Raw genomic sequence first — 25952 nt, 5'->3', positions numbered from 1 at the left:
AGAATGTGGACCCTTCCCAAACATGTACTAGGAATCAACCTTCACATGAACCTATTGTAGACAGTTTCACAAACACTGCTCTTATAGTAAAGAATCCCTGTCTATGACGCTAATAGAACTACCTCTCCTATATGTGTAGAAGATAGCTCATGTTTTTGGTGATGACAGAACCACCTCTCCTACAGGTGTACAAGATCACCCCCTGTTTCTGGCAATGATAGAATCATCTTTCCTTTTGGCGTGGAGGATACTCCCTGTCCATGGCAATGATTGAACAACCTCTTCTATGGGCGTAGAGGATGCCCCTTGTCCATGACGATGATGATAGAACCACCTCTCCTACAGGTGTAAAGGATGCCCCCTGATTCTGACGATGAAAGTACCACCTTTCCTATTGGTGTAGAGGATACTCCCTGTCCATGGCAGGGATAGAACCACTTCTTCTATAGACGTAGAGGATGCCCACTGACCATGCCGATGATAGAGCCACCTCTCCTACACGTGTAAAGGATGCCCCCTGTTTCTGCCAATGATAGAACCACCTTTACTATTGGCGTAGGGGAAATTCTCTGTCCATGTCAATGATAGAACCCCCTCTTCTATAGGCGTAGAGGATGCCCCCTGTCCATGCCAATGATAGAACCACCTCTCCAATAGGCTGATGGTAAAACCGCTTCGACTATAGGTGTAGAGGATTCCCCTTGGTCACAAGTATGAAAATACCATTGGAAAGATCTCTGAACTGCCGATTCATGTAAAGATTCTCAGCTTTTTAGTCTATGGATCCACATTTTGTCACATTTTAATCTGATTCGATGGGCTTTTGCGCTGTTTATATCTTCTATTTCAGCTCCACATTGCTTTGTGTTTTCACTGATGTGATGCAATTTCTATCAACAGTTCTGTGCATATAGTAGAAAAATATGATAAAATAACGAAAATGACAGCAAAATATAGGAAAAGCAAAGTGCATGTTGCGTGCAGATTGGTATTATTTGGTAAAGATGGTTTTTCTATTTAACCTTTTTTATTGTGTATTTTTTCTTGACTGGTTATCTATTATGCCTTGACTTCTTATCTGCCTGCTGTCAAACACCATCATACACTTGACAGTTACCACATAGTAATTTGTTTCCAGTTCAGTGGGTGATAAAAGCAAGGGTTTCGTTTTCTAAATGTGTCAAATGGTTCTCTTACAGTAGAAACCTGTCACCCAGTCCTCACGAGACGCACAATGGTGCAGAGCGGAGCCTTCAATTGAGGGTTTGGACGCATGTAAAATGGGATTTTAAACATTACTTTTCTTCAGAGAATCATTATGAAGTCCTCTCTGTGCGCCTGTATAATTGTGACAACGTGTTTGTTGTAGGACATGTAGTAAGAGAATTAACCACACACACTATCAATTGTGCGACTGGAAAGGAAAATGTGTAAAAAGAAAGTGGTAAGCACCTATATCTTACTTCTAGTCATATTGTGGATTAAATATGATTTTGATATTCCTCTTATATTTTCATCTGTTAGACATTACTCAATAAAGCAACTAAAACTCATGCAAACAAGTGATGTAGATGTCAGAAGCTACAGGAACCTGGTAAATTATGGTGATGTGCAACGCTTTCAGAGAAATGGGCAACTATACAGGGGTGAAACTAGGAGAGGCTGGGCTCCATGGCAGACTTATGAATGGGACCTCACTACCACACCCATTTTTAATATATATATATATATATATATATATATATATATATATATATATATGTATATATATATATACACTCACCGGCCACTTTATTAGGTACACCTGTCCAACTGCTCGTTAACACTTAATTTCTAATCAGCCAATCACATGGCAGCAACTCAGTGCATTTAGGCATGTAGACATGGTCAAGACAATCTCCTGCAGTTAAAACCAAGCATCAGTATGGGGAAGAAAGGTGATTTGAGGCCTTTGAACGTGGCATGGTTGTTGGTGCCAGAAGGGCTGGTCTGAGTATTTCAGAAACTGCTGATCTACTGGGATTTTCACGCACAACCATCTCTAGGGTTTACAGAGAATGGTCCGAAAAAGAAAAAACATCCAGTGAGCGGCAGTTCTGTGGGTGGAAATGCCTTGTTGATGCCAGAGGTCAGAGGAGAATGTGCAGACTGGTTCGAGCTGATAGAAAGGCAACAGTGACTCAAATCGCCACCGGTTACAACCAAGGTAGGCAGAAGAGCATCTCTGAACGCACAGTGCGTCCAACTTTGAGGCAGATGGGCTACAGCAGCAGAAGATCACACCGGGTGCTACTCCTTTCAGCTAAGAACAGGAAACTGAGGCTACAATTTGCACAAGCTCATCAAAATTGGACAGTAGAAGATTGGAAAAACGTTGCCTGGTTGGATGAGTCTCGATTTCTGCTGCGACATTCGGATGGTAGGGTCAGAATTTGGCGTCAACAACATGAAAGCATGGATCCATCCTGCCTTGTATCAATGGTTCAGGCTGGTGGTGGTGGTGTCATGGTGTGGGGAATATTTTCTTGGCACTCTTTGGGCCCCTTGGTACCAATTGAGCATCGTTGCAACGCCACAGCCTACCTGAGTATTGTTGCTGACCATGTCCATCCCTTTATGACCACAATGTACCCAACATCTGATGGCTACTTTCAGCAGGATAATGCGCCATGTCATAAAGCTGGAATCATCTCAGACTGGTTTCTTGAACATGACAATGAGGTCACTGTACTCAAATGGCCTCCACAGTCACCAGATCTCAATCCAATAGAGCATCTTTGGGATGTGGTGGAATGGGAGATTCGCATCATGGATGTGCAGCCGACAAATCTGCGGCAACTGTGTGATGCCATCATGTCAATATGGACCAAAATCTCTGAGGAATGCTTTCAGCACCTTGTTGAATCTATGCCACGAAGAATTGAGGCAGTTCTGAAGGCAAAAGGGGGTCCAACCCGTTACTAGCATGGTGTACCTAATAAAGTGGCCGGTGAGTGTATATATATACGCAAAGTTCTACACTCATACACACACATTTATATACATATTCAATAATACATACAGTATATAAACATCATATATGTACACATATACACACCATGTACACAGCATATACACACATACAGAATGTACACATACAGTACAGCTTATGCATGCCATATGCACACATCAAGTATATACAGAGCATACACCATAAACACGCATATAGCATATAGACACATACATTTATACACTCATACACACATGTATATCTGCACTGTCTGGTAGTCTACATATCCCAGGGGAGTGTCAGAGGCCACAGATATGACTTCATGCAGCCCAGTAGCTGCTGACCACATGGGGGAAGTAGAGATGAGAGATCCCTAGTGCTGCCATCCTGCTGTTTCTTACATTTCACATTTAAATTATTTAAATGTGTACTGTTATGTGAATATTATTCTGTACAATATGCGCCATAATATGTGTATAATTGTGAAGATCCTCCATTCTTTAGTAATGCAGGTGGTTGGCCTGACACCGTGGGCCCCATAGCAACTGCTATAGCTGCCACCCCTGTAGCTATGCCCCTACAACTATATAATAAATTGTTTTTCTGTGTCAAACAGACTAGGAGCTACTGTAATGGTGGTTGATACATGGAGTGTAACCAGTGGTGTTGATATCCCTTTGAGAGAATTCATAAAGACTAATGTATCCAAAAATGTGGGAGAGAAGAAATATGGTGGCAATCACCAAAAGAATGAAGAAAAAGCACTTACAAAAAATACATGTGAAAGTAGAAGAAGGGGCTACATGGCCACACTTGCTCAAAGGCAACAGCCATTTTTAACAATCTTCCAGCCTCTAGACCAGGGGTCAGCAGAAGCGCTCAGTGACTAAAACAACCAATGATGGAGACCAGAAAAACTCCAAAAAAGCAAGACACATTAGTAATGATGTTCTTGCATTTTGAGGCCATAGCAGGCCTTAGTAATGAGCTTCTGTTTGCTTTTAAGGGGATTACTTATGTAAAGACTTTGTAGAATAAAGTCTTATTCTTCATGGCCGACATCATCAGGCCTTTGTTTTATATCTGGTAAAAAGAGAACTAATCTATTTCTGTGTGTAAATGAAATGGAGACAATTAACATGTAAGTGCTCGTAGATATGCCTCAGAGTGAAGTAGAGTGGGATCTCATTTAGTTTTGTGGATTTACTCAAGTTGTGCTTGTGACATTTTATTTGAGTGTTTAGCATTTTTGTTCTCTTATTCCCTTTGTGGTTTCAGCTAATGCATCACATTAGAGAGAGTTCTGGGCGTTTGACTTATAATATTATTGTGGTTTTAGTTATGGTCATGGAGAAGAACAAAAAATGCACTAGCAGAAGTCAGTCAGTTGTCTTTGTTCATTTAGTCTGGGACAAACCTCAACTCATGTAGATGCTACAAGGTCATATGCACCCATGTTTCGCTATATTATATGGAGGATATTTCAATTAAGATTTATTTGCCATGAGAAAACCATGCTGCCAGGTAGTGTTCCTCTATGAACAGCAGCAGTTCTTCCATTTTGTAAACTTTTTTATTGCAGAGCTATTCTTGGCTGTTATCTTGCTCTGAATATGTGACATGTTGACCTGGCCTAAAGTATGCTTCCAGAATCTGAAATCTCAGATAGAGAAGGCACAGGACACAGACTACAGCAACGGCTGGTCTATTCTTTGACGGGATAGGGTGGTGGAGTTCAACCTTTGAATTGTAAAGGTTAAAGTGAACCTGTCAGCAGAAAAATACCTAGTAAACCACTACAGATTTGTTGTCAAGCATCTTAATACTTTCCACATCATGTTTCTTTCATGGCCCAGCATGGTGACTTTATACAGAAAGTCAACTTTGAAGTGAGAGGTGGCAAGTTTATGACTGAAGACAAGCTCTCCCCCACAAAAAGCCTTCTTCACTGTAATTAACTACCCTTCATCTAGGCACATCAAAACCGGTTTGACAGACTTATGGTGCATTATACCAATCACAGCAAAGGGCAACGTCTGTGAGGTGGAGAGAGCTTGACTTTCATAGTTTATACGGTTGTAAAAGACACTTGTCCATCAAGTTCAACCAAGGAAAGGAAGGGATTCCATGAGGAAGGGATTTAGGGGAAATAATTCTATATAACATAACCATCAATGTTATTTAAGTATAAAAAGGCATCTAGACCCTTTTGCACTGAAGTCTCTGCCTTATGAAACCAATTTTCTTCTCACTTCGAAGTAGAGTTTCTGGACAATTCCACCACTATGGCACACAAAAAGCCCATGATAGGTGATAAGATGCTTTACAACATACTGGTAGTGGTTTATTAGGGCAATTTTTCCCAACATGTTCCCTTTAAGTGGTGGGGAATCCCCAGACAATTTATCTGTAGTGTACCTGCAGAACTCCCTGGCCGAATAAAGAAGATTTGGTGATAGGAAATCCTTTGTGTCCTGTATCACTTCTTTGTACAGCTCTGATCTTCCGTGAAGTCTTACTGTAGTTGTATACTAAAGGCTTTAAAAAAATATTGTTGATCACCATTTGATCATCACTCTTTTATTATTTGTTCTACCAAAATTTTTACTTATAAATTAGTATTATGCCATTTGTCATTATACTAGATATCTCATACAACAGGGAAAATGTTTCATTTTCATATCTCTTGTAGCTACTGAAAATCCTCATGGTTCTGCACCTTCCGTAGTCATTGGAATTATAATCAGCATTGGTTGAGAATTCTTGGTAATCTTAATTCCGATGAGATATTTTATGGAGTAAAAAATGGAGCCAACCTAATGTTTATATGGGCAACAAAGTCACAATATTCTAAAAAGAAAAGGTTTAGTGCAGATTTCCCCTTTTTTGCCTTGTTTTCGCACACATCATATACTCGAAAGGGAATGGTTTTAGTAAACAAATGATAAAGGATAAAAGTGTGAATCGGTTTTGCCTCGTTGCAGTGCAAGGCATCTGGCTAAGCTCATTTCCTTTCAATAGATTTGCTAATTAGAAATTGCTGAACCTTTTGTATTTCTGATCAAGAATTAAAGAATGAAATTTACTTGTTAGGATAAAATGACAGCGTGCTGGGTCACATTGTCAGCTCTCGTACGGCACAGTGGAAGATGAACACATAGAAGAATGTTGTGACAGCAACTAATGAAACTTTCCTGTGCCCTACAATTATCCTCTTGCACCATGAGTAATGAATACGTTTGTACTACAAGATTTCATTTATCAGGCACAAAATACCTGACTTCAAAAACATCACATTGTGAAAGAAAAAAGTTTGCTGAGTCAAATATTTCATAGAAAAGACTTGTGAATTCTGATCTCAGCTTATGGGATTTTATAGTTATTGCCTCCTAAACTGGGTAAAGTATTTTTATTGAAGGGAATACATAGATTCAGGTTTATATGCGGAGGTGCTTAAGCTGCTTGATATCTGGTAGGATAACTCATAGTTCGCAGTGCAAAAAACTAATCCGATTATTCTATATAGACCTAAGCCAGACGTTCTCTTGGCAGGAGATGAAAATCCTCATTGACGTTAAGTATTTTTGGCCATTACCATTTACACTTCAGCTGAATGTGACCTTACTATTTCCTTGAAGCACTATCACGGTAATGTGACCTCCATCCTTCCTCCCAAACACGCAATATTTTAGACGTGGAATATATTATGAAGATTTTTCCTATATATGAGGTATATGCTATGTTGTGGCTAATGTGTCTTTGAATTTTTAAAGATATATGCTAGTCAGCAACTAGTCCTGATTGTTATTCTCAATTTATCTGAAAGTCCAGTGTGTGGGGGTTGATACTGAGATATTGAGCACTTTTCGCCCATCAAAGCTGCTTAGTTCTTAGTCATCTTAATATAGAGTATGCACACTAACGTATGCCCACCTGGCCATAGCCCCTGCCCCTTCCACTCCTCTCCATAGAAAATAGTAGCAGACTCTAACTTTTTGTGGCTGTGACTCGGAATGGTGAGCGCTTGTTGGAGCCCAGGCGCCATAGCCATCTGTGGGGGATGTATGTACAGCCGCAGATGGTAGTGTGCATGGAGCCTAGGTCAGAAGATCCAGGACAACAAATGGCGGATTCTCATTAGTGCTATATTTGCGCTACTCATCCCCCCTCACCACTTAAAGCCAAGCGACTGCACCGTAAAAACAACAATATACAGATGTTCTATATTTTGTGGCACAGTTTCTGTGTTGCAAAGAGAAACAGGTTCTTTGGATTTCGTGTTATAGAACAAGAAAAATTACACAGTCAACAATATTTAAAAAGGTTTATTGCAATACAAAAGTACATAAAGAGTTAAATAAAATGTAATACTCACAACACTGTCAACTTTCATTGATGAGCTCCGGCACACAAATCTTCACGGGCTTATCAACTTACAATACTGTCCAGCATCATTGATGACCTTCCGGCAGGTAGGGATCTTCACGGACTATCACCAAGCAGTAGAATGACAGGTATTGACAGGTAACATCAAGTTTGTTCTCCAGGCATCCCACAGAGATACAAACTGCAACAGTATATAGCTAGCTTTCAATTCTGTAAGTCTCTCTTCTGTCCTAATCTGTAAGTCTGCCGCTAGGTGATAGTCCCAAGTTTTTATACCCTATGTCTGCGTCACCAAACTATGTGGAAAAACATGTGTATGCACATGTGTTTCTCATCATCCTCCTAATGGTATAGTTTCCCATGGAAGTGGCCAATTTCCACCGGAAAGCATCCCAGGAGTTGGACGCATACAGGAAATAGGTGATATATATAACAGTGTCAAATGAGGATAAGCTATGTTGCAACTTGGGTTCATTCATAGTTGAAATAAGGTTACATGAACTGTCTTTTATAGAGAAGACATGTTGTATCTTCGACTCCATTTTGGTTTTCCATTACAGTTCCCCAGCTCCTTAACAATTCATTGAGACAGCTTTTGATCACCGCACTGTGACCAGGTGACATAGATCTCTGATATGACCACCATACACTCATGTGCAAGGGGCTTAAGATTCTGTGGTGGAAACTTAACATTAAGTGAAACTTTGTCTGTAAATAATAAACTTTTCACACCACAAATTATCAGTCTGTTTATGTCACTATGTCTGTGTGCAACTGTTACCGTGGGTGTATGAAATTTTGGGGTTCTCACTTTTACACAACCCAGGGCCCAGAGTACTGTAAATCTACCGCTGCAGGATACCCTTTCATTTCAGTATTGAAAAGTTAAATTACATTTCTGATACCCCAGCAGGTAATGGGTGAGGAGCCTATCTTTAAGGCTAGGACCAGAATATAAACACCATCTTGAAAGCCACAATATTAGATCTAGGCCTAATTTTTCCTGTGGGAAGGTGCTCATTTAGTATACCAAGGAAGACCAACTGTTGAACCACAAGAGATATATCCCAAAATATATGCGCCTTCAGCTATTAATTTCTAGGGTATTCAGATATGTCATTTTAGCTTTTCTTTCTAAAATAAAAGCATGTCCTGCAATGTAATCACCTTGTAGATTGAACGTTGACTGGAAGAAATGGTAGATGATTCATTAATATTTTAGAGCATTTTAGAGAATATGCTAGAGTATATGCTAAAGTTTATGTGATTTGTTGCATAATTTATGAGTAGAAAGCATTGTAAATCCGACAGGACTCCTAGGAGAGATTACCCTCCCTTCTCTGTTTACACACTGACACAAAGGGAGTTGTCTATCGCTGTATGTAGGTGGGTAAAGCAGACCCTCAGTGTTTCTATGAAGAGTCTTGTTAGGATTTAAGCTGCTTTCACATATACATATGCCACGCCCGAGCTGGGACCAAGGAGTGGCATATGTTCTGGGAGGAGTGGCATATGTTCCTCCCCTCTCCGTGCTTCCAGGACTTTCATACTGCAAAAGAAAGAGCATGCTCTATCTTCTTTCTGGATATGGCAAGTTGTGATGACACACGTGTGTCTCTCAGAACTTTGCTGTGCACAATGCTCTTCCATGGCGGCCATATTGGTTGCCCAATAGACTAAGGGGCCTTAGTTTATTTTTTACTTCTTTTTACTACTTTTAACCTATACATTATGGAGCTTAGCCTCTATTCCCCTGTCATCAGTTCTATTTACTGGCTAAGAGCGGGTGGCATGGGAAAGAATAGGGCCAGAAGATTCCAGCAATGTTGGGCTGGAAAGTTGAACGTATGAATTTGTTCATAGAAAAAAGTTATAAATAGATAGTGATGTGCACAGAGCTTTTACACTGCCAAAGGGATTGTTGAATGTGCCTTCATCACAGACATCATCATAAGTGATAGACAAAATTGTGGTACATGCTGTGTTCTCTTTTGTCTGGTGAACCTCATTATAGTCATTGGAGTCCACTGTGAAATACCAACAGATCCCACAGTTGAAACTGAAACAGTTCAATATGATGCAGGAGCTTTAGTTCACATAGTCATTTTCGGAAAACCAAATATATATTTATATCTAACTAAACAGAAAGAAAATGATTTACAAGTTCACTAGAACAAAGAACTTAATGTCATTATCACATTTCATTGTATTGCAATTACTATGGGAGCCCCCCAACTGAGTCTTTACAAGTTGTAGATATTTTTTGTTCTCCTATCTCGTGGGATATGATGCAGACACTGAGCTTTTTTTTTAATTTCAGTAAAAGTAACAAGCAATAAGGAGCAAACAGGAAAGTATAAAAAATAATATCCAAACAAGTGAATGACTTTTACACTTACACTGTTGTTATATTGCAGCTGTATCAGGACATATTAATATTCTCTTTTGGAATATCTATCTGAATATGAATCCAATTTTTCAGCCCAAAAAATGGACTAAAATGTTTTTGTCAGTGGTTCTCTACTCTAAGTCACTGGGGGAGAAGGGAAAGCAACACTTGCTTGGGTTATGTGTCCACATATCACACTATTGATAAAAAATTGTAATAATATGAGAGCAAGGGTCCATCACCAGTCATTTGTGACATTTGTGGACTAATGCTTCTATTATATTAATAATAATCTTTATTTCTATATCACCATCAAATTCTTTATGAAATATGTAACAGTAGGTTTGAGGGCACTGCAGAAACTTACAGTCTATGAGGATGAGGGGGTGACACAAAAGGCGTAAGATCTTGTATAATTGCCCGGCCATTCTACAAGGGGACAGAAAAAAAAATATTTCATAAATAAAAATGCTGCTGTTTGACCCAACCATCTTCATCTTATATACAAAGTCAAAAGTAAATGGGAATGTAGAGAAGCCTGGAGCTTTGTATCTGCTGTTTACCAGATAACAGACGAGAAGAGGACTCAGGATGGGTTAGTAAAGATAAGCTGACGTTTAATGGTCAGTTAGCAAGTGTGATAGGCTTGCCTAAAGAGATGGGTTTAAAGAACGGCTTTGAAGTTTGGTGGGTTGGGCATTAGTCTAATAGTCCAGGGTAGGGAATTCCAAAAACTTAGGGCAGCTTGGGAAAAGTACAAGAGATTTGAGTGGGAGGTTTAAATTAAAAAAGAGAATGTTCTAAGGTCACCGGCAATGTTCTATTACTCCTCATTGACTTTAATGTGAAACTCTATACACATGAATAAAAAAAGCATAAAAGATTTTTGTTTTGACTAAAGAAATCTCAGCATTTGACTCTGATTTGGTGCTCTTTAGTTGTAGTTTGTATGGGTGTCAGCATCTCATGAGAGATGATTGTGTCTTTTGTGTGTGTTATCAATATAAGCAGGACTGTATTTACAAATTACAAATTAATTGTAATACAGGGTTACAGGTCTTTTATCAAGAACAATCTTTAACCCTGAAATCCTCTCTGCATCGAACTTCCTAAAATTCCTGCAACTTTAGATGCTTCACTAGATTCCTGTTTGGATGATACCACTTTCATTTTGGTGGAGCAGTAAGAACTATGGGCTGCATTGATCATAGTTTTTACTGTTGTGAAAGCCATTTAAAAGTAGCAATTCAACTTGTGCCCCACTTACGCCACCTCCAGGTAAAGTGTATTGGAAGTGGCAAAGCCAGGGAGTGGAGTAGGTAGTGGCGAAGATGCTCTACACCGGCACATAATGAAAACATGCACCAGTTTCTGTTAAAGGTCTTAGACCATTCTAACTAGAGGTAATGGCCAACCTTCAGTGCACCTAAGCAACATAATAGTATTAATATTGTGCTATATAAAGAATGACAACAACCGTACAAGTATATTGGATGTTACAGAACTTTATATTTGCCCTGAGAAGTTATTCCACTTTCTTCCACACCCCTTTGCCAGGATGAAATTTAACATTTCTTGTGACTTATTTTTAAAAATAATAGTTAACATGGTGACCACATCCACTACTTTTCTAGTACACGGGTTTCCTAGTACAAGGCATTGATGTACTAGGTATAATTTGTTAGATAAAAATTGAAGCATAGAACTTTTGTATAAAATTAAAGTTTGCATTTGTTATTTATATATTATTGAGCTCTGATTATCATTTACAGATTTCACGGTTAGTTTTCCTAATTTGTTTCAAGAAATGTGAATTAAAGTCAGTCTTCCATATCAAAGTATTTTTAAAAAGTAAATTACAAAAAAGTAAATTACAAAAAGGTGATTTGATTTTGATTAAAGGATGCTCCGGCTGTTCTCCAAGATGAGAGAGGGAATGTTTGATCAACATTTTCTGTACTTATATATTCTGGTGCTGTCGGCTGCTGAGCTACAGCCATACTGCATGACTACCTGCAAATATTTGTCCACTCAAAAATAGAAGATTAATCTAAGAAAACGTAACAACGTAAAGACATATTTCATAATTGTTTGAAATAGGTTGAAACGGGTTAAGAACAGTAAAGTAAATCATTGTACTTAAGATACAGATCAAACAAGATTGGGCAATCTGCAAAGTCAGGAGTTGCATCTAAGTCAGGGTCCTCATATATCCATTGTATAGGGTAGGTTTTTTTTGCCTAGACCAGACAAAATAATAATATTTATGCTCAATATACTGTAAAAGATACAAAAGAAGTGGCATACTTTAACTTTATGAAATCACCTTATTGTGTTCAAAGATAAACAGGAAAATAAAGTTAAAAGAAATTAAAAATGTTTGTCGACCCATGATCTGATCTATAGCTCAGTCAAAGGCCCTACATGAATAATCTATACGAGGAACAAGACAGGGCAAAAGGTTGACAGGAAATCATATAAACAAAATTTATATAAATAAAACGGTCAAACCTCTATAGCAAAAGTAGTTTAAATAATTCAGTGTAAAGGGATCCAAGTCTCCGGGCATACAACCTTTCAATGTTCAAACTTAATAGGAACTATTGATGGACTATCTTGCTCTGTTTCACAGTATTTTCCATGTCAGAAGCAGTAGTGACATGGCAAGATGACAGGGTTAATAAGTGTGGCAGCCCAAGGCAGTTACAACAGCAGAAGCTTAAGGCTCAGCCTAACACTTCTGCCATGGGATCCATTTCTGTACCATTTATTTTGCCAAATGAACGTATCCATAGTCCAGCTTCCGCAATGCCGAATCTAAGGCAAAATCCCCTCACCTGCAGTAACTTGGATTTCAGATGGTAGAGACTTCTTGTGTAGCAGTGTTGAATAAGGGTTCCATAGTTCAATAACCAAAATCCTAAAGCTTGTGCTTATTTAAACACAAGTACAGAATAAATCTCCAATGCCAGCTCAAAATCAGCAAATGTCCAGGAAACGTGTGCACGGTAGGCTCACCGGAGCAGCATGGACATAGATACAATCTAAATCTTCCGGCACTCCGCTTCTTGTAAATCTTTATTAGAGCTTTTAAAATCCACATGCAAGTTACAGGAAAAAAGACTGATGCGTTTCAACCTAACCGCTCTTAGTCATAGTCAAGACTAAGACTGTGAGCAGTTGGCGCGAAATGCGTCATTATTTTTTTCCTGTGACTCGCAAGTGGATTTTAAAAGCTCCAATAAAGATTTACATTTGGCAAGAAGCGGAGTGCAGGGGGATTTTCTAAATTTGTATCTATGCTCTTCTAAGGAGAACATCTACATGGACCTACATTAAGGTTGAGCTTTCCTATTAACACTTGCTCCCAATAAGTGCACCATAATCCACCATACGAAGGACCTCTATTATTAAAATTGTGTACCTTATCATTATTGTAAGTGCTTAAAGGGTGTCCTCATCTGGACATTTACATTTCATTTTATTACTCTTCCATTTAGATACATTTCTTCAATTAAATTTAATTAGAAAATATGTACCTGCGACAAGATAATTTTACATGAATGTAGTCATGTTGTCCCTTAGAAACAAATTGTTATTCTTGGAAATGACCACTCACACACTCTGGCATCGGTGGCCACACAAATGCTTTTAAGTCCTACCTGACCACCTGGATTCAACGTTCATTACCACAGGACAGCTGTGGGACAGGTAATACCTTCTGTATATTTGAGTGTGCAATCACTCAAAGCAGCGGTGGTCATATCCAAGGATAACAATCCCATTTCTAAGGGACCATATGGCTACATTTATGGTAATTTATTTTCACACAGGTACATCCAGTTGATGATATGTATATCCTTGCTAGATAAATTAAATTAAATGTCAGTGACCAGATGGGAATACCACTTTTTTTTAGTTCATTTTTATAAGAAATAATATGGAGGTGAAATTGGAAGAGACCACACATTCCCTTAATAGTATTCAAACACAACAACATTACTCTGTATAACATCACTCACATATCCCTAGGATGCCAACATTTGCATCAGGAGATAAAGACTCTCAGTTTCATAAAAGTATAATCATAAGCTCATGGACATTTACATGAATAAATTACATTCATAGAGTGCACTCTGGATGTACAGCTTTCCGCTATCCTTCCAATAAGTAGTGTAATGTAGGTAAACTAGTCCGGTCATAGCCCTTAATTTCAATTTTCCTACAATTACATTTACATTTCCTATTTTCTTGGGGCCTTTCCAGCAAGCTGACATGTACTATATGTGAGCTTTCAGATTTGCATTCATTGCACAAAAATAAAGTGTAAGCTAAATATTTGCTCACTGCAGAAGAAATATCATTGATTTGTAATGGTTGGGCTCAGGGAAGGAAAGTAATATTTCACCTGATATTTTCTATTGGACGGCTGGGAAATTGTGAACTAGTGGAAGACAACTACATTCTTTTATATTCTATATAAAAAAGTGACGCACTAGAAATAGGGGTAATGGGGGAGATTTAACATAAGTGGTTGTGATGATAGCTATCCTAGAGCTTCATGGTAACTAATCAGGAATCAGCATTTAGAAACTGCTGTGGGAAAACGAATGCTGAGCTCTGATTGGTTGCCATGAGCTATTAAAACATATTTTCCTATCAGACATTTCTGATAAATCTCCGTCACACTGTCCATTTATATGTCCATATACAATAGAAAATGAGCAGAGTCCTTTCCTTATAGAATAGATATCGGGGGTGTAACTACAGTGGCAGTTAGTATGGGGCCCGCAGTGTCGGGGTCCCTGTCATCCGATCTGACACACTAAAGAGTGAAGGCTGTGCACATTATATATATATATATAAAGCTGCACTATTCAGAGTCCAGCTATGTGGCCCTGCCTCTCCTAGTTACTCCTCCACTAATAGATATACTGGTTTGGCTTTAGGCCTGCATAATTGGCATTAGGCCTCCTGAAAAGCACATGCTTGATGTTATAGGGAACTACCTTTAGTCAAGATGCAATGTTTTCCTTGTCCCATAGTGAAAAAACCTATTTGCATAAAACGCTTTACTTTAATTTACAACACACCACCTGGCGTATAGACAAATATAGACATATCAACACATGCATATAAATGAAGATCTAATTAAAGCGTATCATAAATGTACTGTACGGAGGGAATTTATCTGCAGTCAGATTCATTAAAGTGACTTTGGCCCTTGATAAATCTGCTGGTAGTGTTTTTTGCATTGTGGGTTTTTTGCGACAGTTGCAAGAAAAGTCTAAAAAAAAATCCCAAAGAAATTTGCAACTTAGGCTATGTATGGGGGGGGGGGAGCGTATATACGGCCAACGTATATACGGCCGATATACGTCCCCCATACACTGCTAAGGGCTCATGGCACCATATGGGAGCGGTACGGTGCAGCACACGTGCAACACCGTACCGCTCCTATCTTTCCACGTGATACGGCGCCGTGCACTGTATATTCCTATGGAGAGGGACGGGGTGAGCTGCGCTCATCCCCTGCTCCTCTCCGCAGCTACAGTACAGCGGGCATACATCGTCTGAATGTAGCCTTAGACCAAAGTAGCGACTGGTGTAAATTTGCGCCAAAACTTGCCCCTAACCAGAAATTTGTGCCAACTCGCACATCATGAATTCATTCGTGTTATGAAAATTAGTCTACGCTGTCTTATGTTCATTTGGCCCAATTTACCACAATTGCACCAAAACAACGTCAAATATAGACAAAAACCCCAATAATAAATCCCACCGCTATGAATTTAGAAATGCTGAGCCACACATGTGTGATATGTTAAGCCAAGACAAAAATTTTTTACCTAAACTACAGATTTTCATAATGAACACTTTGCAAATTTTAAATCATCCCAAATACAGATACAGATAGATATTTATATGGAGTGATTCAAATAGAGTGGTATAAAGGACAAAATACAAAAAAGGTCAACGGGGACCTCACTGAAGCCCATTGGTCTAAAATGTAACCTTTATTTGTATCACCCAATAAGAAAGTGTGTAAATAATAAATATAAATAAAAATAATGTATTATTTACACACTTTCTTATTGGTTGATACAAATAAAGGTTACGTTTTAGACCAATGGGTTTCAGTGAGGTCCCCGTAGACCTTTTTTTGTAATTAATGTTGAAGCATACATGGACCCAGTCACATACCACATCCACTCCTCTGATTCGATTCGTATGAAGGACTAAATGCGTATGTCCTATCTTTTCTGCGCATAGGTAGTATATTTTAGCAGGGCAACCCTTGTAATTGTAATAAATGAGTCAGTGTAAATATTTTATGGATATGAGGTATGTGGTGACGTAATTTCTAGAACAACGAATGGTGGTGGCACGGACACTCCAGGAGCAGCTCATCATCACAAACTGAATGGATAAGAATCCTCCTAATATGTAGTTGTCATGACATGAAATGCAGCCGTGTACTTTCCGCTTCATGCCTGAGTTTTGAAAACAGTGAAAAGGGCAATGCTAGCGTAAAGGCTACAGGGATTGTTACTTGCAATAGATTTTTTTTAACCTTCATACTGTATCTTTTTTCCATGATTTGCTTCCTCTTAAGTGTTGCTTGAGGCCTTTCCGGGCTCTGTCTTACAGAATATGCTGATTCAGTTTACCTAGGGGGGAAATGAAGTGGAAAATTGAATCTGCATTAATATAAGATGCAAGCCTAAGACTTGTTGGCATTGCGATAAGAAAGTTTCAAGTAGAGCTTCACGTTTTACTTCTAGAATTCATGTTTTCTGCCTCATGATTAGCTGCTGTTCTCTAAGATTCCAATATATATTAATATAAATATGTACTTTAAATAAGATAAAGTCTTTTATGTATTTTTTTTATTCAAGAGCGTAGCCTGTTTACACTTAAAGGACATCTACCACCAGGATGAAAGTTTGTAAACCAAGCATACTTATATGCTGGTCTTTGCCCCCTCTGGCAGGATCCACTTTTCTTTAAGCTTCCTATTCCCCTGTTTTTAAGAAAAAAAGGCTTTAACTATTATGCAAATGAGCCTGAGGGGCTCCTGTCACCATTAACACTTATGGAACCAGTAGTTCCTCAGGCTCATTTGGATAATTTTCTATGCTTTTTTTGTAAAAACAATGGCATAAAGAGCGCAAAAAGAAGAGCAGGTCCTGCCTAAGGGGACACATACCACCATGTAAGTGGGCTTGGTTTACAATCTTTACCTGATAGAAATTTACCACCAGGATGAAAGTTTATATCTAGAATGAATGTTATAAGTCATAACTGGCTTAAGCTGTTTTGCTCCCCTATATTACCAACTTGACAGTTCTCCCAAGAGACAATATCACAAAACTCAAAATAAAAGGGTCATTATGGTGTTTTAAAAATATTCATGATATTAATTGTAGACTTACCTTGTAGACTTCTATGGACAAATGCTGTAATCTGATTTTAGGATAGAAAGACTGATTCACCTGAAATATGTGAAGATTAACATGTAAACATCAGCCGTCCGTGCTCACCATATTGTTACACCAACCAGTGGACATGGCCTTGAGCGTCTTGACTCTTCCTTTCAGTTTTCTACCTTCAGTTGTTGGCATGTGCATGCAAAGTTGTGTGATTAGCTCATTGCAATGGGTACATTCTGCTCATATCCTACTCCTAAAATCCTTATTTAGGCTCTATGCACACTCATCCACAAAAAATGACTTTGAGCTGGCCACAAAAACAGCAGCTAGCTCATGCCCATGATAGACAGCAACCGGACAGCCACATTGCAAAAATAGGGCAGGTCCTTTTTCCTTCCCAGATTAACTTACATCTAACTTCAAAGTTGATTTTCTGGGGGATGTCACCATGCTGGGCCATGAAGGAAACCTGATCTAGAAGCTGATTAACTGCTTGACAAATTACTGGTAGTGATTTATTAGGTCAATTTCTTATTACAGGTTCCCTTTAAGATATGTATCAAAGATTTCATATTCACTTCTACTATTGATTTATGCCAAATCTTTTAAATGTTATTGCATGGTTAAACACTGTCCTTATGAAAGGCATTCAATGATTGGTGGGGCCCAGAGCATAGACCACCTTTTAAGCATATTTTTGGACTATTGGCACACTTTTCCTCCTCTATATTGGGGGAAGATTTATCAAAGTGTTGCACATTAGACCAGTGCAGAGAAGTAAGTGGGACACTATAAGAATTTTAGTTGACAGTCATGGTAGGAGGCATTGTGGGGGATTCTGTGGCTGGCATTGTGCAAATGGGAAAAACACAGTAATGTATTTGGACCATATGGCTTGAATATTATACTATAAATGTACTCTAAAATAACTTTTTATACTCTTTTATGCTTGTAATCATGGGCCAGTCTTATGTGCCGCAAGGCATTTGTTTACTTAGACATTGTTACTTGTCCCATCAAACTGTAAACTGTATTATTGTCGACATATACAGGCTACATTATGTCTGCATTTATCACCAGCAAACAAAATTAGTTGGATATAGTTTGTTTTTCCTGCCATCAAGCTACCCTGTGCCAGGTGACATGCTGGTAGATACTCACAGGATTCATTTCTTATTGGCCCCATATGTTTTTCTCATATGTAAATTATGAGAGATCTGTCTTCACATCTTGTATGGAAGTGTTGCCAAGTCACTTTTCCTTCTGGATTGTTGTGCCATTTGTATTGTATCTAGCAGTGCCATATTCCTAGCTATGGGCACAAAATAAGCAGGCAAAACTCGACATAAAGAACAAGCTGTCTAAAGTAAAAGCAAGCAAAGAATTTTACTTTGTAAATTTATAGACGTGGTTAAACGCTATTAACTCACGTGCAGATAAATTTGCTTTTGATGTGGGGACAGCATCTCCCTCTTCTGTGCGTTGTAGCGGCTGCAGTACATTGATGTTTTCTACTACTATATACTTTTGCTCATTCTGCTCACTCTTCCTTGACGTCCTATACTCACCTCTGCTTACAACCGATTACAAACCTATAAAAATTCAGCTGCAGGCTAAATGTGTGAATAAATCAGATGATATATATGATGTAATATTACCAGGAAAAGGAAAAGGCTGCAGTCTACATACGTCTATAGGCCGCTTTCTGCAGTGTATTTGCTTTAATGGTAAATGCTAACATAAGCTATACATTAGTTTTCTATTATTTCTATTTATATCAGTTGTGGTGTAGAGTTTATTGTAGACAGTAATGGGGGTCATTTACTAAGGGCCCTATTCGCGGTTTCCCGACGTGTTACCCGAATATTTCCGATTTGTGCCGATTTTCCCTGAATTGCCCCGGGATTTTGGCGCACGCGATCGGATTGTGGCGCATCGGCGCTGGCATACACGCGGCGGAAATCAGGGGGGGGGCGTGGCCGAACGGAAACCCGACGGATTTGGAAAAACCGCCGCATTTTTTTAAAAAAGTGTTGCGAGACTCGCGCTTACCTTCACCAGGTATAAGCTCGTGCATTCCGGCAGACCACGGGGAACTTCAGCGCAGCAGCGTCATCTGGTGGACGGCGGAGTAACTACCTTAGTGAATCGCCGTAAGACCCGAATCCACCATAGAGAACGCGCCGCTGGATCGCGAATGGACCAGGTAAGTAAATCTGCCCTATTGTGTTCTACTCAAGAATGAGAGATGTAGCTACTTGTTTCTTTATATGAACATATCTACACCCTCCACGGCCATATAAAACTTACGTACTAGGTTTCCAATATTTTTACTTACACAATAGGTCTGCAGGAGAGTTCCATTCACTTGAATGCAGTGGTGTTGCCCTCTTCCCCCAATGAAAGACAATGGGGCATCACTCTATAAGGAAAAAACTGTGAGGGGCATTTATTATTTTTGGCGCAGTGTGGCGCTAGAACGGTTCTATATTTTTCAGTGGGATATAAATTTGTGGCGCAAGGGATCAATGAATTGGAGCACAGACTGAAAGGTTTAGAATTCCATAGTTTAGCTGGGTTATTTTTGTGCAACAAAAAGCGCCAAAAAAACTTATAGGAAAAATAGAAGCACCAGAACGAGCTCCAAAAAATAGTCAAAAGTGTCGGAAAACACCAATATTGGCACCGACACTTCATATATTCAGACACAGAGAGGAAAAAAACACTGTCAGTTTAGCATTTGAAAGGCCATAATAATTGCCCCACTATGAATCTAAAGTTTTGGTTTTGATTTCAGTTTCCAGTGAGCACACAATGTGAGTTTGATGCAAGTTGCATGCGCCATACTCGCTCATGGGCAATAGGCCCTATGGTTGGTAAAGGTTTCAGCTGAACATGCCTTTACTTTCCCAAGATCACCATATTTTTTTCCATCTGTTCCACCAAAAAAGAGGTAGTGATCAGTAAAGGTAGTTATTAGTTTTTGTCTGCCGGAACATTGGGTTTTAGGTGACTAGTGACCTTCCATGTGTAGATGTTACCACTGAGCTCAGTGATTGGCTGCAATAATGAGAGAGAAAAATGTCCCACCTGAAATAAAGAGATTTTGCATGATTTTTTTATACTTATTTTAACACAATTCTGCACTAAAAGAGTTTTTTAAAAAAAATATTTTATCTGATGACCCATTTAAGGGCAGTTTAGATAAGGCAGAAATGCCTCACTTTTGACCCCAAAAATGTACCACGAATGGCATAACTTGGTGTTTAATGACCAGATCATATTTTAAACTTTTGCCTATGCAAGCCCCATAAATATATATAACTTGCTTATTAATGTTAGAATCAATAGAATAGGGGTTTGTTGTTTGTTTCACCCACCCCCCCAGATAACCCCAATAATGTGCCTCTAAGTGCTCTTAAACTGAATATATATGGCAGGATACATACCTGCTGGATTGTAATCTCTGTCTATGTAACACAATTTACGATTATATGTTTATAGGATTCGTATTTCATCAAGTATTTCAGATGACTTGAAATGTACAGTTTGGTTAATAAAGTGGTGTCTTTCTCTCTTCATGGTTGTACTTGATACACTGAGCATATAAGTGCAGTCTGCACCTGCTGCCACTATTGTCATTGTCTCATTGTCATTTGCTAAACACATCAACAACCTATGTGCTAAGACTAGAAGTGTTTTTTTTTTCTGATGGATATAATAATAGCATTTCTTGCAGTTATAGGAAGGAATAGGGAGGACCAAAATTTTAAAAACTCAACTGTCCCACGGAAAAGTAAATTGTCTGCATTACCCTTACAAATTATACCTGTTCCATCTTACATATAATTTCAACCAAAGAACAAACCTACAAAACCTGGGGACTGTTGGTATTTTTTATTTTACTTTAATTTTCTTAAAGAGGTTTTCCCACAAACCTATTAGGGCCTAACTTGCTGATCAGTGGGGGTCTCAGTGATGAGACCCCTACAGATCACGAAAACGCAGTGCACAGCAATTTCTGTCAACTCCATAGAGATTAATGGAGCAAAACGGTCATGGGCGACCATCTGCTACATTAGTCTGAACTAGCAGCAAGGGGGCTGACGGAGGTATGTAGGACCTCATCGGACCCCTCATTTTCGTTATCTGTGGGGGTCTTATTACGGAGACCCCCCACAGATCAGCAAGTTAGGCCCTATCCCGTGGATAGGGCCTAACTTTTGTTCATGGAAAAACCCCTTTAAGGAAACATACCATCAGGAATCTACCTACTAAGGTGATGTGATGGTAACATGCTAATTACTAAACCGCCTTTCACTAATTCTACAATACTTTCTAACCTGAAATACACTGTATATAACAAATATTCAAAATTTTTGTATAGGCTACTACGACGTGGAAGACCCTCTGCAAGCAGTGGGAGCAAAGACTCCACTCTTCTTCAAGTTCTCTGCATGCACAGTAGCTGCTTCCTCAGTGTCGTCAGCAGAACAAAAGGGCATATCGTGAGAGATGACTGCACTGGAGGGGTTACTGCACATGCATAGGACTTAAAAGAGCTGAGAAGGAGCCCACCATGGAACAGCAAGGACTTGTAGGTAGATGGGTTTACTGAGGCGTTTAGTAACCTTTGCTTGGAGAGGCTCCACCATGCCCCAATAGCCTCTGCAAATAATTAATTTATTAGTTATATGAAGAATAGTTCAAGTTACAAAGTCTTCAAGAATTACTGTAGTAAAAGGTAGTTTAGGACTTAGCATGTTAGTAGAAACCTACCATCAGATAGATGGATGATGGCTCTTAACTATCTAAAAATAAAATACCCTAAATATTTGATTCATTCAAGATAGTGATTATGCTATTGTGTTTTTATTTGTGCAATTTCTCCTCCAGAATTTGGCTAACCCTTCTATGTCTTTGATTGGCAGGAGACTTGTGTGAGCCCAACCCATGTGAAAATGGAGGAATCTGTTTGTCTGGTTTATCTGAGGAAACGTATACCTGCGAATGTCCAACTGGCTTCAATGACCCCAACTGTTCTAGTGTTGTGGAGGTTGGTAAGTGCAACTTGTGATCACAGTGCAGCTTTTCTTATTTTCCTCCAGGCATCATCAATAATGTTCTTCTTTTATAAGGAACCAAATGATCCTATCTCTGTTTGATTGATATGTTTGAGTTTCCTATGAAGAGGATGCAAAGACTGTCAAAGATTGCTTCTGCTTATTCCCGGTTTTACTTTTGCGCAATTTCTTTCCACTTGTGTTATTGATTTAAATCTTTAAAGGGCTTCTGATTTATTTATAATTTGTGATAATTTTGAGTAAAAAAATCTTTTTCAGGCTAAAAATATTGATAGCAAATCCATTAAATATGTCCTTGACTTCAGATTGATGAGTACGCAACACTCAGAAACTTTACAAATCAGTTTTTCTCTGCAGCTGATAAACACAGAATGAAACAGGAATCGGACAGCTCCATTGTCATGGTAGTGGTCAAACCTGGTTAACTTTACCAGACTAATTGGAGCTAGGCCGCAGTGACACAGTTCACCCACAATGCAGAGAATGGAGATGATTGCTTCCTGTCCTACTATAAAAGATCATGTTTCTTATGACTTAACTCCTTACAGAACGTAATAGACCAATCTCCTTAAAGAGAGGACACATAAAGTAAAATTTTCTTGAGGCCTGTAAGGAGTTATATGTTTAGAAATTTTAGCCTTTTAGAAGACTGTGCAGTGAAGTAGGACTACAATGCAGGATATAAAAAAGATTTTAAAAAATCCACATTAAGCGCACCTCCGATTGTGGTAAGAATTGCCCCAAGACCCATAAGTTCATCACAGTGAATCTCTGGAAATAGGATAATTAGTAATAAACTAATTTAACCTTTAACCCCTTAGTGAAGCAGCCTGGAAAGGCTCTAGTGACCGTGCATTTTTAGCGAATTTTTGTAAGCGCCGGTTTAAGGGCCATGCTAATTTAAAAATTTTTGTGGTGTTTTTTTCGGGACAGTTAGTTAAAAACGTATTAAAAGTTAAAATATTTTTTTTTCATTTTTATTTGGGGTTAAATTTATAGTACTTTTTTAATTTTCAAATTAACTCAAAATTAACATTATTAATGAATTCCCTATTTTGTTTTGGTCGTTTTGATATATAATGGGGCTTACTTACTAAGGTCCTGTGGCCACACTTTCATCGGGTTTTCCAACGTTTTAGTGATTTGCGCCGCTGGGACAGGTATATAACTGGGGGTTGTGTCGCACACGATCGGATTGTGGTGCTGGCTTTCATTCGACAGAATTTGGGGGGCTTGCCGTCAAACGATCTGACTGATACACGTTTTCCCCTGTGGCTGAGGCATTTATAAGAGCCTCTGTTACAGGGGAAATGACCACCTGTGACAGGAGATTCTAATCTGAGCAGTACTGGGTCTAGTGACTAGGTGGTCTCCTCCGTGCAATGCATTCCTTCAGTGTGTTGCTGTGAGGAGCGGAGAAGGTAGAAGCGGTAATGAACCCGGCTCCCTTCTCCCTAGGGTCTCCTAGCATAGGAGCAGAAGAAAATTGCAGTGACGTCTAAAAACAACTCTGGACCTATGCCCACTGACATCTAAAGTCAGCAGGTGATCCCAGACGAGTTAATAACTATAAGGAAAGTATACAATATCTTTTAGATGTGTGTATAGAAAATAGTTAATGACTGTACAACAATGAATACAAGGGTCTAGGAAACTGATTCAGTGCATCAGCTATACAGTCTTTTGCTGTATTCCATTAATGTAAAGAGCATTCTCTTTTAGTTTGTGTGACCTTGCCTTAGTGTTGTTGATAGCGTGAAGTTGTTAATGTCTATATAAAGCCATTAGTGAAACAATGCCGTGCGTTTTTGCATTTTCATTCTTCACCCTCTAATTAGTTTGTATTGAATCAATAGTTCTTTAAAAGTTTATAACTTTTTATCTGTTCTAGTTAAGCCACACGCTACTTGCAGTAATTGATTCTACCCCCTGTACTCTCTCTCTCCTACCAATCCATCATTATGTGTGTGTTTCTGCATATGTTAGGAAAGATTGGCCCATATCTACTTATGCCTTTTAGAAAGACAGCATAAATGTAGACACTGCAGTCCCAAATGTGTCAAATTCATAACAGCAAAGTTGGAGACTTTCTTCTTTTTAAAGGAAATCTATCATCAAATTCAAGCATGGAAAACCAGAGCCATGGCACTGTGACTGTGTTAAGCTTATATTTGCTATCCATGGCCTCCTTCCTTCTAAAATCAACTTTTAAAATTGTACTAATGAGCCTAAAGGGCTACTGCAGGTTCATATCTGCTCAACTGACAGCCCTTCCCCCAAAAAACACTTGCATGCTGGGGAGCAACGATCCTCACAGCATTTTAGTATCAGCACTGATCGTGTTACTGGTGGCGGTTCGGGTACTGCTCATCACTAGTCATTAGTCATGAATATTTTTATTGTTTTTATTGAGTGCTCATATTAATAACTTTTTTAGTACATTTGTAAAATTATCTTAAATAAATAATTCTTACCTCGATTGGAGGTGCGCCTAAAAATTGAATTTTTTTTTCTGATCCTGTCTTGTAGTCCTAATTCACTGCACAGTCTTAAGAGGCTAACATTTTTAAATCTATAACTCCTTACAGGCCACTTGATGTGTCCACTCTATAAGGAGATTGGTCTATTACGTTATGTAAGGAGTTAAGTAATAAGAAACTGTGACTTTATCTGTCTGTTTTTCATCTACAGACTACTGAAGTAAGATTGGCGTTTTATCTAGACACAGTGAAATGTACAGGCTGAAAAACAGGAGAAAGAAGCAAACTAGTGTGTTACAAAGTTTACTATTAGTTCCTGCACTCTTCATTATAGGAAAAAAATAATGTTTTTCAAAATTCTGGTAAATACATTTTTTCCAGTAAAGGCAAACCTGCTTAAATGTATACTTTCATGTGCATGTCTTCTTCACATGTACATAGTATGCTGATTTTAATGAAGTTTGAATTGGTAAGTTTAGGTAAAGGAAAATATCATTTCTAACAAAATTAGTTTTTTATGACTACTCAAAATATTGCTTCTACTTGAATATCTTAAAGAATTAAAACAGACATATTAATTTTCATGAGCTTAATGGACCTACCATTATGTGACTTCCACTCATTAGAATACATTTATACCAATACAGATCAGGTGACAGGAAGTACTTATATTCAAAGGCTAATTGAATCTTGCGATGGAAGGGTAAAAAAGCTAAATTTTGGCAAAATATTTTATAGGAAAAGACTTTAAAAAACCCTCAGGTTTGGATCCTGCTTGTGATTTTACCCATAAGATTTTTTCTCCTAGTCATAATATAGAAAGTAGACGATACGGCTTTTGTCCATGTGCTATTTTTACTCATGTGTAGAGTTGTTAAACTATACCGTTTTAATACAGTTTGCTTCTAAGGTTTGCAGTTGGATTCACACTTATGGTTCTTTTAAAGAGAGTGTGAAAACTACATTAATGCGCCATAAAAGTGTCAAGGATTAATAATGGGTCACTCTCTTTTATATTTTACAATGTCGACAGATACAATGGATTTATAAGATACTGCTCTGAGTTTATTGTGCAGCATAAGAAAACAAGAAGATTATAGATTCTTTCCCTCAACTCACTGTAAAATCTTCAATCTTTTCTGCCTCCGGGATGCAAGATATTTCTGTCTGAGGCGACCCATGTGAGACTGC

General features: G+C 38.6%; 1 protein-coding gene across 3 annotated transcripts in view; it reads left to right on the top strand.

Moving 5' to 3' along the window:
* Positions 1–25952, top strand: part of EDIL3 (EGF like repeats and discoidin domains 3) — a 424437-nt gene that overhangs the window by 84569 nt on the left and 313916 nt on the right. For all 3 annotated transcript variants that reach the window (XM_072139426.1, XM_072139425.1, XM_072139424.1), the window contains exon 3: positions 22129–22257. In XM_072139426.1, coding sequence (XP_071995527.1) covers positions 22129–22257 — 129 coding nt within the window. The remainder of the gene's footprint in view (positions 1–22128; positions 22258–25952) is intronic.

The sequence above is a fragment of the Engystomops pustulosus genome, chromosome 1 (assembly GCF_040894005.1).
Source record: "Engystomops pustulosus chromosome 1, aEngPut4.maternal, whole genome shotgun sequence".
In the NCBI taxonomy this organism is placed as follows: Eukaryota; Metazoa; Chordata; class Amphibia; order Anura; family Leptodactylidae; genus Engystomops; species Engystomops pustulosus.
The sequence above is the reverse complement of the archived record's forward strand: the minus strand, read 5'-3'. Positions and strand labels throughout refer to the sequence as shown.